Genomic DNA, 13836 nt, shown 5'->3' with positions numbered 1-13836 from the left:
AGAGCTGCTACATTTCAGACGAACCAACCGCGAGATCATCTGCATAACCCCCGCCTCCATGCCCGGCACTGGCCCCGCCCTGATCCGCCTGATGATTGACAGGGCTGAGGTCGCGAACCCGGAAACAAAATACATTTACACAGAGGATCCGACCATCGCGAGCATCGAGCCCAACTGGACCATTCTCAAGTCAGTTTGTTTGTGAATAAAATACAAAATTGCAACATTATTTGTGTGAATTTAAGTATTATATTTGTTTGTACAGTGGGAGTACAGTGATCACAGTGACGGGGACAAATCTAATGACCATTCAGGACCCCAAAGTCCGAGCCAAGTACGGAGGAGTCGAGACCAGCAACGTAAGGGATCATTTTTATTACTACTCCTGTTACTTCTTCTGCGTCTATCACAACTGTTACAGCCCTAAGCACGAACTTGACCTTCCCCGCTCTTCAGTTCTGTACAGTGGTGAACGACAGCACCATGACTTGTCTGGCTCCTGGTCTGGTCTACACTAAAGCCACCCCACCTGAAGGGGCGCTGCGGCCTGACGAGTTTGGGTTCATATTTGACCAGGTATGTCTCGTTATCCTTCTCTGAAATAAGAATACGTTTTCATTCATGGTTTAGATCTGGTTTGGTCATTGAAGATACCTGTCTCATAATGGTATCTTGTTGTCTCTGCAGGTCTCGTCTCTGCTGGTGTTAAACTCTACCTCCTTCACTCACTACCCAAACCCGACCTTTGACCCCCTCGGCTCCTCTGGGATCCTAGAGGTCAAACCAGGCTCACCTATCATACTCAAGGTAAGCACTAAACTCATCCAATAGACCCTTCAAAACATTTGTGAGTAAATTATAATTTGGGGAATGGAGGCAAAAGGAGGCAGAAGTGAAGTGGAGCATGTGATTTCAGTGAGTAAGCAGCAGAATATCTTACAATGTGGCAAATTAAGGAGGTTTTGGCAAATGAAAACGGCTACATGTTGAGTAATATCACAGCACGGTTAGAAATCGTCAGAAAATGTATTTTAACGTATTTGTTCATTTAAATAGAGAAGTATTTTGAAGCACACAAAGCATTTTGATCAAAGCTAAATATAGATTTTTAGGTTATACTTGTTTTATAACATCCTTCACCACAAAGTACACTTTTTGTGAAGCTCAAATGCAATTTCAAGCATCCTAAACTGTACATTTTTCAGTCCCTTGTAATAGAAAAGTAATTGAACATTTCACACTAGAAATTGTATCTTAATTTACTTTAAATTAAAAGTACTTAAAATTGTAGCATTCAGATCTGACGTCAGCTAATCGTTGAATATGGTTTTTTCACCTTTCAGCATATTGAATTGAATCTCTTATGACATTGCATTTTAAAGAGGTTTTTATACCATATCACACACAAATCTCTCTAAAACCTCTAAGATGCTTAACCAGAACAAACACATGATAAAAGTGCCTAAAGTGCCTATGTGCCTGTTTTGAGTTTGTATTCTTGTGTCATTACATTACCTACTCTGTCATATGTTTGTCTGTGTGTTTTTGTAGGGTAAGAACTTGGTCCCTCCGGCTCCTGGGAACTCTCGTCTGAATTACACAGTTCTAATTGGAGAATCCCCCTGTGTCCTCACCGTGTCTGAGAGCCAGCTCCTCTGTGACTCGCCGGACCTTACAGGAGAGCACAAAGTACAGGTGAGAAACTCCACGTCCTTCTAGCCACATATTCATCTTTATTTCGTATAACTTAATCTACAACGCATCTCATTCTCAATTCAGTTGGATCTCTGCTGCTCTGGCTCCGCTCTCTATCCATGTGGCTCTGAAATAAAGGACATTCATTCTGTAGCTCAGATTAGTGCGCTAAATGTCAGATCAGTTGGAGGCGCTATAGGGGATCTCCGTGTAATTGGTCTGAAGTGACTCGTCTTCAAATAGACTCTTGAATAAAATATTAAAACTATTATCGACCTACATCCTTGGGTATTCTCATTTATTAATTAGCCTCTGATAATATTGATTTAAAACACAGTAATGAAAGGCCCGAGGAACAGATGTGAGTCAAAGAACTGCAATGGTTTATAGGCACACCAAAAATCTGATCATTATCTGAATTATGATTTATGGATGGTTGAAAAGTCGTGTTTGATGTGAGTTTTCTGATTTGTTTCAGATTGTTCACACTTCTGCAGCTGGTCATTAGGAAAAATTAAGCAAAAATGGCAAAATAACATAGCAAAGTCAAAACGGCTACTCTAATTATGTGGCGTATTATTAAATGTTTGTGATGATCAGAGTTCTTGTAATGTAGAGCAGTCACAGTGTGGCATTTTGATCTCTAGAGTATGATCCCTGACTTCTTGAAATATTCTGAGATCCCAGTTTGATTGAACACATCATTATGTTAACTCTGTCTTTGGACTGTGTCTAGTAAGAAAGGTGCTGGAGCTCAGGGCCTGAATATATTTGTTCGTAGCAGAACTCTCTCTCATGTGTCACCAGCACAAAGCCCTTCTAAGCCCCGTCTCTCTCCCTTCTCTCAGATCCTGGTTGGCGGTCTGGAGTACTCCCCTGGGACCCTCCATATCTACTCGGACTCGGCCCTGACGCTCCCCGCCATCATAGGGATCGGAGCCGGAGGCGGGGTCCTGCTGATCGCCATCATCGCGGTCCTCATCGCGTACAAGCGAAAGACCAGGGACGCGGACCGCACACTGAAACGCCTGCAGCTACAGATGGACAACCTGGAGAGCCGGGTGGCGCTGGAGTGCAAGGAGGGTGAGACACAGAGACCGTTATGGCTCATTTGTTAAAAGAAATATTAGGATTTTTTTTTGTAATTGTATGGGCTTTTTTTTTTTTTTTTATTGTAAATGTATGGAAAACATCTGTTACTTTTACTTAAGCAGAGTGTTTTGTTTAATATTATTTTTTGTCACACTATTAGCTTTTAGTTTTTTAATACAATTCAATAAATTGATAAAAGCATTTATTTATTTATTTACTACACATTTATTATTTAGTTACATCCTAAGTATGTTTTGTCCATTTTGTTTTCTAGCTTTCGCAGAACTACAGACTGACATCCAGGAGCTGACCAATGACATGGACGGGGTCAAAATTCCGTTTCTGGAATATCGCAACTACACCATGAGAGTCATGTTCCCCGGGATCGAGGAGCACCCGGTCCTCAAAGAACTGGACGTAAGTCACACTATCGCCTGGTTCGAACCCGGTTTTTGAGTTCTAACCTGTTTTTCATTCCCGTCTTCAGTCCCCTGCCAATGTGGAGAAGGCGCTGCGTCTCTTCTCTCAGCTGCTCAACAATAAGATGTTCCTGTTGACCTTCATCCACACTTTGGAAGGTCAGAGGTCGTTCTCCATGAGGGACCGAGGGAATGTGGCGTCTCTGCTCATGGCCGCGCTGCAGGTATGTGACATTATGGACGGATTTCCTTCAAAGCCCCGTAAAGACTGGTACAGACGCTCTCTTATTACATCGTATCCATGGACTGCACATTGTATTTTACGGAAACACTATGTCATTCATAAAAACGTAATGTCTTGCTTGTCCAGGGTCGCATGGAGTACGCCACGGTGGTCCTGAAGCAGCTTTTGGCCGATCTAATTGAGAAAAACTTGGAAAACAAGAACCACCCCAAACTGCTGCTCAGGAGGTGAACTTTGAACCTTAATCTAATATTTCTACAGTAATTAGTTTAAATAGCTTATAGTTTCAGTCCTGCTTCACCACGTTTCAAAACAGTAAAAATCAAGTACAGCATCGTTAATGTTGAATGTCACTTGCATAAAATCACTTAAAAGTTCATGATCGATCAGTAAGTAGTGAGAGTAAATATTAACTGGCATTAAAATGATTTATTTTTGTCATATTGCCCGACTCGAAGTAGCATTGTGTAGCGTTCCTAATGGGGAGAATGCTATAATGTTCCCTTGAACCAGAAGCTTTGCCTATTGACAATTTCTACAGCCTGTTCCCTTCAGACTCACTACAATAAAAACTCATATATTATCATAAATTACTGTTTGATAACAAACTCTCCTTTCTCCTCCTTTGCGTGTCTAGGACTGAGTCTGTGGCGGAAAAGATGCTGACAAACTGGTTCACCTTCCTCCTGCATCGCTTCCTCAAGGTAAACTTCAGTAACTGTCACGAAATTGCTGCAAAACTAAACGGCGAAAATGACAACGAAACGAGCGTCGACATAATCCGTTCCTTCTGGTTTGTGTCCAGGAGTGTGCTGGAGAGCCCCTGTTTATGCTGTACTGTGCCATAAAGCAGCAGATGGAGAAGGGTCCCATAGACGCCATCACGGGAGAGGCGCGCTACTCTCTGAGCGAGGACAAGTTAATACGACAGCAGATCGACTACAAACAACTGGTAAATACGGCGAATGATCTAGATCTACGGCTGGATTTCAAATGATTTCACTGCGTCCACAGAAGAGATTGATTGAGGCGGGTCAAATGTTTGCCGTTTCCTTTGATGCCATAAAATCGATACAGGAAAACTGGCATCTGCCCAATCTGAGAGAGGGACATAATCAGATTTCAGAATATCAAAACAATTGGCAGCTCTTCCAGAAATAAGAATGAGGGGTTCAAGTCTGCATTCACACTTTTACACACCAAACTTAACTGGAACTAAGCTTGGATTAGTAGACCATGACTAACCACTAGTAAATACTTACATCGTAGTATATTGATCAAAGTAGGTCACTATACTATCTCTGCCCTCCTCAATCTTACTTTGCCTGTAGATTGTTTGATACAGAACACTATTTATACATAATGAATCATGTCTTTTCAGACCCTGATGTGCATCCCTCCGGAGGGTGAGGCTGGTACTGAGATCCCTGTGAAGGCGCTGAACTGTGACACCATCACTCAGGTCAAGGACAAACTGCTGGACACCGTTTACAAGGGAATCCCCTTCTCCCAGAGACCTCAGGCAGACGATATGGATCTGGGTAAAATATACTATTACTATTACTTACTATTGTTTGCTTCAACAACATAATATTAAGCAGAGCTCACAGGCGGCCCTTAAATAGATCTGTGCCCCAATTTTAGGCCCATATTAGATGTGATTGATCCCAGTTACAGTTACAGTTAATGAATAACACAATGTGATTTAAACATGTTGCAGTGAGGAAACAATAACAAACAGTATAAAATAACTTACAAAGGCAAGGCAAGTTTATTTGTAGAGCACATTTCATACACAATGCAATTCAAATTGCTACACACAACAGGAAAAATGCATTAAAATCACAAAGAAATTACATAAATCACAGTTTAAGACATAAAAGAGAAGAGTGCAAAGAAAAATCCTTTCAGTCAACAAAGAAACAATAAAGGAACAAATAGTATGTTAAAAACATGAAAACATAACTTAATAGTGTAATTTTTTCATTTTAGATTTGACATTTGGTCTGATTTTGATTAGAGCTGGGTTTTGATTCAAATTTCAAGAATCGATTCGATTCAGATTTTTACGTTTCAAAATCGTTTTTTTTCCGATTTCTCAGATTCCATCCAATTTCGATCTGATTTCCGATTCGATCCGATTTTGATTCGATCCGGGGGTTAATGTTGTTAAAAATGAAAAATGTATTTGAACCGTTTCCTTCACTTCATGACTGTATAGAGAAGCAACATATTAAAACTAGTATTATATCAATATTAAACAGCAAATCTTACAAGTATTGGTAGTTACTGATGGCTGGAAGACTGATGAAAAGGTTAAGGGTCAATCTACCTTCAAGAAAGATAATTCAGGACATCATTGAGGTGACTACATCTGCAACAGTGGATTCTACTGGGACACTAACCAGTGCATTATTATTATGCTTGAAAATAATTAAGAATTCACCCATAAGCGGTTGCTACCAAAAGCATTTTTATTTTAAAACTGCTCACACACTGCCAGTACTGAAACTGGAAGTATAACATGTAAACGTTGAGCATTTTTCAATTTTTTTTTAATTAAAAACAAAAAAAAAATGAAAAAAAAATCGATCTTTGGACGTACGAATCGATAATCGGTCATTAATATGCAAATCGATTAAAAATTGGAAAATCGATTTTTTTCAACCCAGCTCTACTTTTGATGTCATTTCAGAATGGCGCCAGGGCCGTCTGACTAGGATCATTCTTCAGGACGAAGACGTTACGACTAAAATCGAGAGTGACTGGAAGAGACTCAACACTCTTGCACACTACCAAGTAAAATACTCTTTCTGCATTATTAACGCATGGTGGAATTAAGTACCTTTCCTTGTTACTTTGGAGAAGCAATTCAGTCTTTCTCTAGTTAAATAAAACATGTTGTGCCTATGGATTAAATAGAGTAATTGTAACGGATCCCTCGTTTTTCTTCTTTTTTCTCAAGGTGACTGATGGTTCTCTGGTGGCTCTAGTTCAGAAACAGGTGTCTGCCTACAACATCGCCAACTCCTTCACTTTCACCAGATCTCTCAGCCGATACGGTACAAATACATGACTATTATCACTGCTACTGCCACACTACACATCACAAACCGCACTCCGTATTGGAACTCTTCTACCACTCCTCAAATATTTCAGTATCAAAAGATCTCAAAGCCCTACACAATAATAATAATAAATATAGCCGCAAGCGGCAATGATCGGCCCTCGCCACGCCGCCGCCACGCCGCAAGAGGAGGGGGCGCTAACGCGCCCCAATTGTCTTTTTATTGCGCCTACTGCTGAATCTGTGACGCTGTCACATCTTCTCCCCTTTGTTTTACCATCAAAAAGCAATTTTATTTTGAATTCTTGGCACAATGTGCGGCTTTGCCGCACAGACACCGTGACTCTTTGAATAAAAATGTGGATCACCTTTGATGGTCCACCCCTGAAGATGAGTCTCACCAAATTTCAGGTTAATATGTCTAACGCCCTAAGAGGAGTTTGTGAAAGTATAAAGTGTAAACATGTTCTGGCGATTTCCCCATTGGAATAACATGGAAGGTTTCGGTCATCGTTACGGCAACGCCATAACAATTATGACATGGCTCTCATTGACTTTTTTGATGGGGATGCTAAAATTGAGTTGTGTGTCAAATTTCATATAATTTCGCAAAACTAAACATTTAACCTCCATATAAAATCTGTAGGGGGCGCTATGGCGCCAAATGAATTTATTTCACTTCAAGTGGGTTTAGGGCAAAGAGTTTAACAACTGATTCTAATTTGACGCAATTCGGACTTTATCTGCGCAAACGGCAGAAATTTTAAATATGGGAGATTTCTGAAATTCTAGCTACAGTTTGCGGCTTCGCCGCACAGAGACCGTGAGAGGTATCAATGTAATTTGGATAACTTTTGATGTCCCACTCCTCAGTAGCATTTTCACCAAATTTCAGCTTTTTAGGGCCAACGCCCTGGGAGGAGTTCGTAAAAGTACGACGTTTGGAAAAACTCCAAAATCATGTTTAGCCATTTTTGAAGCAATATGGCCGACATTTGGTTGGGCGGACGGCGTTGCCGTAATAATATTTTTTACTTCTCTTGTCACCATCTACCTCTGCGCCAAATTTCATGATTCTACGATCAGATTTTTTTTGGGTCATTTCCCATCTCTCAATGCATTTTTGGTACATTTGGGGGCGCTGACGCGCCAATTTTTTTTATTTTAGAAAAGGGAAATAGCCAGAATGTAGAGAGGCACGATTTTTAGAGGTGTGCAAATTTTTGTGACTTTTCGTCAATGTTCACTGGGTGAAAAATAGGGGGGTTGGTCCCGAGGAGGAGGAGGAGGAGGAGGAGGAGGAGAAGAAGAAGAAGAAGAAGAAGGAGAAGGAGAAGGAGAAGAAGAAGAAGAAGAAGAAGAAGAAGAAGAAGAAGAAGAAGAAGAAGAAGAAGAAGAAGAAGAAGAAGAAGAAGAAGAAGAAGAAGAAGAAGAAGAAGAAGAAGAAGAAGAAGAAGAAGAAGAAGAAGAAGAAGAAGATTCCGATGCGAAAACAATGTTTCCCATTTTTCAAATATCATAAACTATACATTTTCGGAAAGCGCTCGCGCTTTCCTACCTCATGGTGTGGGTCCCTGGTCACTGACGGGTACTTTCGTTAATTTTGAGTGGGCTCCGCCCACTTTGTGTTTTTGGCCCTCTATACAGTAATAATGTTCAATTTTTGCATTACATGCTTATATGCACGGAACATGCAAGAGATGGGGAACGTATTCGTGAGCTACTTAGCGCAAATGAAAATGTAAAGTGCTCGTTTAGTGCGCACTTTTGCACGGGCTTCGCCCGTTTACAACGGTAATGTTCCATTTTCCTACTATTAATTAGTATGCACGGGGCGTGCGTGAGTGAAGGAGTGCGTTAGTGAGTGTTTGGAAGTGGGCGAGCGCTTCGCGCTCGATTTCGTGCGCACTTTCGCAGCCGTGCTTCGCACGGCCTTACGAGATTAATAGGCCTCTCGCCAGCTTGTGGCGCTCGGGCCTAATAATAATAATAATACTGCTGTTGTTGTTGCTGCTGCTGCTGCTCCTACTAAACCTTTCTCTCTTGTTTTTCCAGAGTCACTGTTGCGAACGTCGAGCAGTCCAGACAGTCTCCGGTCCAGAGCTCCCATGATCACACCAGACCAGGAAACGGGTGCGTCAGATTTGCATTTTTACCGTGGATGAATAAATGATAATATTGAATAATACATTGGCTTTAGAGATGCTGCTTTTTTCATACACTCAAAGTCACTTAACGTCGCATTTTTCATTCGCTCCCCGCCCTTAAGTCACACTTCAACCACCACAAATGACATATCGACACACTTACGAGGTTATGAGGTTTAACTAAGTATTTTCTTTAGGTACAAAACTGTGGCATCTGGTGAAGAACCACGAACACAGCGACCAGAGAGAAGGCGACAGGGGCAGCAAGATGGTGTCCGAGATTTACCTCACAAGACTACTGGCTACAAAGGTGCAGTAAAGATTCTAATAATCAACATACACGTTTAATTATTTTTGATATATTCAGCGTTTGGCTCATTCTGCCGTTCTGACTTATGCATTTGTTGTTTTCTTCTGCTCCTGTAGGGGACGCTGCAGAAGTTTGTGGACGATCTGTTCGAGACCGTCTTCAGCACCGCACATCGAGGGTCAGCACTGCCCCTCGCCATCAAATACATGTTTGACTTCTTAGACGAGCAGGCGGACAAACGGCAAATCACAGACCCCGATGTACGGCACACCTGGAAGAGCAACTGGTGAGATGCGGCGCAAGATATGTTTAAATGGAACCTACACCTCTGTTAGAAATATCTTTACATATGTATGAGCAGAGAAAGTGGTATGGAATCTGCTGACATTGAAACAGGTGTCTTACCTTTGTTGCTTGTTTATGACCTTCTCCTCTCTCTCCCTTCTCTCTCCCCCCTCCCCCCATGCAGCCTGCCTCTCCGATTCTGGGTAAATGTGATCAAAAACCCACAGTTTGTCTTTGACATCCACAAGAGCAGCATCACGGACGCCTGTCTGTCTGTGGTGGCCCAGACCTTCATGGACTCCTGCTCCACCTCAGAACACCGGCTCGGCAAAGACTCCCCTTCCAATAAACTACTGTACGCTAAAGATATACCCAACTACAAGAACTGGGTGGAGAGGTAATACTACTACTGACACTGCTACTATCGCACTTGAACTAGTCAGTGAAGTTGGGGGACAACTTGAAATGTTTGAACACATAATTAAGTTAACTCTGTCTTCTCTCCTTTGGACTGTGTAAGAAAGGTACTGGAGATCGGGGCCTGAATATATTTGTTCCCAGCAGAAGTGTCTCTCACGTCCCCAGCACAAAGCCCTTCTCACAGACTGTTTCCTGTTTGTAGGTACTACCGGGACATAACAAAGATGCCCAGTATCTCAGACCAGGACATGGACGCCTATCTGGTGGAACAGTCCCGTCTCCACGGCAATGAGTTCAACACTCTGAGCGCCCTCAGTGAGCTCTACTTCTACATAAACAAGTACAAGGAAGAGGTGAGTCTCGTGCTGTGGACTGTATATGGACATAAAGCCAGTTTTTAAAGTCTGACATGTTCGTGTTTGTTCTTGTTCAGATCTTGACTGCGTTGGACAGAGACGGTTATTGTCGCAAACACAAACTGAGGCACAAACTGGAGCAAGCCATTAACCTGATGTCGGGGAGCAGCTGAGAGAGAGAGAGTCGGGACTGAACTGAGACCACAAGGACCCCCATTTAAATAATCACCAGGAGTTTTTCTGACTGCTATTCTGACCACACTTTCAGCCAGCCCATAATTATTTATTCCCTCTGGTTTGGCTGCTAATTGTGATCGGGTGGACCCTCTACCTCCATCCGGGGGTGTTTGGGTTCAAATGCAACTTTGAAGAATCTTCAAAAGACTTTGAAGGGGAATTATTTCATTTTTAACCTGGATTCAGGTTTGAAGTAGTCCAGATGTCACACCAGGATCCACATGAACAGGATTTGGATCTCAATCTAAAACTGGAACAAAAATACATCAGGAATCTACAGAAACGCATTTGAGGAGCTCACCTCAGGATTAACAGCTTTGGTTTGGAATTTCTTTATCATTTAGTTTGAAACACAATAAGAAAAAGTCAAATGATTTTAATCGGTACTGTTCACATTTGTAACAAACAACTTTCTGTGGTGTTTATTAAACGTCTGGAGTGGCAGAGTCCAATACAAATTGAGAGTTAAGATTGAACTATTTCTAAAATGACTCATGGACACATTTTGAAATTTTGCGGGGTATTGTTAACTTTACCCATAACCAGTGAAATACTAGTTGAACTCTAGTAACAGTTAAGTCGGTGGTCTCGGACATGTATAAAGTCAAGAAATATCCAGACTAAAGGTCTGTTCTTGTTTCATGATAAACGTGTCAGAATCTTCACTCTATTGCTACTTCAGAGGCTTGAAATCCACAGAATCTTTCTTACAAATGTTGAAATACAAAAATGTACTCGACCGGAGACAGTTTCAGTTGAATGGAGGAGTTTTTGCTGTTTTTGAGAACCACTTTTTTCTCTGGACAATCACAGCCACAGCACACTGAGCCCGATGCCTAAACTGACCAGTTCCTGTGTCCATTTTATCAAACCAAGTATGGTTTCTACTGAAATCATGTTTATTTAACTTAGTCGTTTTTAAATGAACTAAAAATGTCACTTTAGACTCCACACATCATGTTTTTTGCACCAACTGGGATTAATTGTTTGAATGTTAGAAGAAAACGTTGGCGTATATTGTCCGTTGTTAAGGAAGAGATTTAGTTTTTCAACAATAACACATACATGCATTCATAATTAAACATAGTGACATCATAATGAAAAAATGTAATGCATACATTTGTCATTTTGTGCCAAAAGGCCTTGAAGCAGAGAATAGAAGTAGAAGTGCTTCTGAGCTGTCGACATGTCAAGATCCTTCAAATTCAAAAGTCAATTTATTTAACTTGCGTTATGTCAACACTATTAATGACTTCCTGTTTTAAATTAATCCTTGTTGGTGCACTCCAGATATAGTTTGTTTAAATTTCTTTCTACATTTTCTTCAGCCATTTTCTAAATTTCTCTCATTGCCTTTAGTATTTTTAATAACCATGTGTCACTTTGGCCAGTGTTTTTGGCCAATATAATCTTAAGTAACGTACTGCCCGACCAATCGAGACTGTGGAAACTTCGCGAGTATAAAACGCGGAAAATTAATTTTAAAAAAACTGTTTTTAATATACATTCCAGCACAGGCACACTGACACTCAGATCTGTAAATATTACCAGAGAAAAACCCTCAATTTTACAAACTTTTCTTTTTTGTTTTTGCAAGAATTCTGGACTTTTTTTCTGGCACCGTTCACAAAGCTCTTAGTTTTTGTTTTTGGTGAAAATGGCTTTAACATGGGACTGAATAAACGATACAGCCATGAGGCTACAGGTGCCCAGGAAGGACAAAAGTGAAGAAAATCCAATACTGTGCAAAGCTACAACAACAAGACTAGTGCCATGTACAAACATCCGGATCAGACCCGGAGCTTTCTGGACCAAAATATTTCCAGGATTTCACTTTAAATACCTGGATTTGAAAGACTGTGGCCATAATTGTAAAAGAGACATTGAAAAAATGAAAGATAATAATAATTATGTATGGAAAAAATAACAAAAAAATGCAATTTATCGTAATAAAATGTTGTGGATTTGAAAGATTTTACGGGACTTGTACAAAGCTACATCTGCATCACATTTTCTGGAGAAAGGAGAACCACTCGATGGAAATTTTGTGAGAACATTTTCATGCATTTTTGCCAAACAGAAGCAGAATTTGGCTTGCTCTCAAACTTGGGCGGTGCTATAGGACGATATGGTTCAAACGCTTGTTCGCTCTCACCACAAAGTTAGGACAAGACATATTTGCAACATTCAGAAATGGGTTCAAAACGTTTCCCATGAATTACAAAAGGATTATTGATTATTATTGATTGCCATTGTGAAAGTGAAATGGCCAAAATGTCAGCACTGCACCATGTTGAGGCAGAATATTTTCACTGCATCTGATAAAGGAATGATGATACTGTACATTCAGTTATTTTACAAACGTTTGCGTCTAAAACTGGTCTTTGTTGTCCTGGTTTAGACCTGATTTGCTACTTTTTGGCTTTTAATTTTCATGAAAATCTTCTGCCTCGGTTCGTTTGGTGGTTCTCTTTTTTTTTAATCAAAATTTCACTTTCATTTCGCTGTTGTTCAGTAATTTAAATCAAACCCTTTCATTTAATGTTACTTAAAATTAACTATTTTACCGAAACAAAGGGTTAAAATAAAATGGGGAGAGAAACCCCTGATTAAAACCACTAGAGCTGATGGAGTTTGGACCGGCGCCACTGCAAAACCTGAACTTTATTAGTCTTTATCAATCGTTTCTACTCAATATGAAATTAAAATGTTTACATTCAAAAGCAAAACTAAATGTATTTCTCAATGGATTCCGGCACATGATTGATTACTGCTTGCATATCGCCTTGATTACTTTAGTCAAGGAGAATAAATGGCGTAGAATAATCATAAGCAATAAAAATATGTCAGCATAACTTTCAGAATTTGTATTGACATAATAATTATGATCATGCTCGAGCAATAATTTAACCATTTCATACAAATGAATGTAAATAATTGAATGTACATTTCATTGTTGCAGCTTGTATTTCATCTTCTAATTTGGTAGAAAAAGCTTCAGTTGTAGTCATCTGGACTCAGTTAGAAAAAAATAGACGTTTCGACTCTCATCCAAGAGTCATTGTCAATAACGACAATGACTCTTGGATGAAAGTCGAAACGTCTATTTTTTTCTAACTGAGTCCAGATGATTACAACTGAAGCTTTTTCTACTATGGAACACGCCTGGACGAATGAGGGATTACACCGACATCTTCTAATTTGGATTTATCTTTTTTCTATAACTCGTCTAATTTTGCTCAAGTGAGTTTTTAATTTCAGAGGGAAATATCCAGGATTGAAGGTCAGACTATTGTGTATCTGAACCGCATTTGAAATAGAACTAATGTCAAAGAATGCACTGCTTTCAGAGGCGACTTCCTTCCTCTTTTCATATTGAATCTGAATTAATGACATAAGCCACATCTGCTCTGAAATGTAATCAAAAACAAACAGTAAGCCGACATTTCAGCTTTGGAGAAATATTATTATGTTTTGGTGGAGTTTTTTGAGGTGATCGGATTTAGAAGCAGTTAGTATATCCCTGGATCAGACTTTAGGTTGAAAATAGATATTCAGTTTGCG

At 40.2% G+C, this 13836-nt stretch overlaps 1 protein-coding gene across 1 annotated transcript in view; it reads left to right on the top strand.

Annotated features, from left to right (window-relative positions):
• Positions 1–12245, top strand: part of plxna3 (plexin A3) — a 59381-nt gene extending 47136 nt beyond the window's left edge. Inside the window, exons 19-38 of the mRNA XM_072449428.1 lie at positions 19–189; positions 266–359; positions 457–576; positions 688–807; positions 1552–1695; positions 2544–2778; positions 3062–3204; positions 3275–3430; positions 3577–3677; positions 4088–4154; positions 4256–4402; positions 4832–4991; positions 6146–6249; positions 6416–6512; positions 8573–8650; positions 8862–8974; positions 9091–9260; positions 9444–9656; positions 9882–10032; positions 10113–12245. Of these exons, the coding sequence (XP_072305529.1) occupies positions 19–189; positions 266–359; positions 457–576; positions 688–807; positions 1552–1695; positions 2544–2778; positions 3062–3204; positions 3275–3430; positions 3577–3677; positions 4088–4154; positions 4256–4402; positions 4832–4991; positions 6146–6249; positions 6416–6512; positions 8573–8650; positions 8862–8974; positions 9091–9260; positions 9444–9656; positions 9882–10032; positions 10113–10208 (2680 nt within the window). The 3' untranslated portion in view covers positions 10209–12245. The remainder of the gene's footprint in view (positions 1–18; positions 190–265; positions 360–456; positions 577–687; positions 808–1551; positions 1696–2543; positions 2779–3061; positions 3205–3274; positions 3431–3576; positions 3678–4087; positions 4155–4255; positions 4403–4831; positions 4992–6145; positions 6250–6415; positions 6513–8572; positions 8651–8861; positions 8975–9090; positions 9261–9443; positions 9657–9881; positions 10033–10112) is intronic.
• The last annotated feature ends 1591 nt before the right edge of the window (positions 12246–13836 follow it).

The sequence above is a fragment of the Eucyclogobius newberryi genome, unplaced genomic scaffold, assembly GCF_026437365.1.
Source record: "Eucyclogobius newberryi isolate DKJ021-1_F unplaced genomic scaffold, fEucNew1.0.hap1 SCAF_17, whole genome shotgun sequence".
Classification (NCBI taxonomy): Eukaryota; Metazoa; Chordata; class Actinopteri; order Gobiiformes; family Gobiidae; genus Eucyclogobius; species Eucyclogobius newberryi.
The sequence above is the reverse complement of the archived record's forward strand: the minus strand, read 5'-3'. Positions and strand labels throughout refer to the sequence as shown.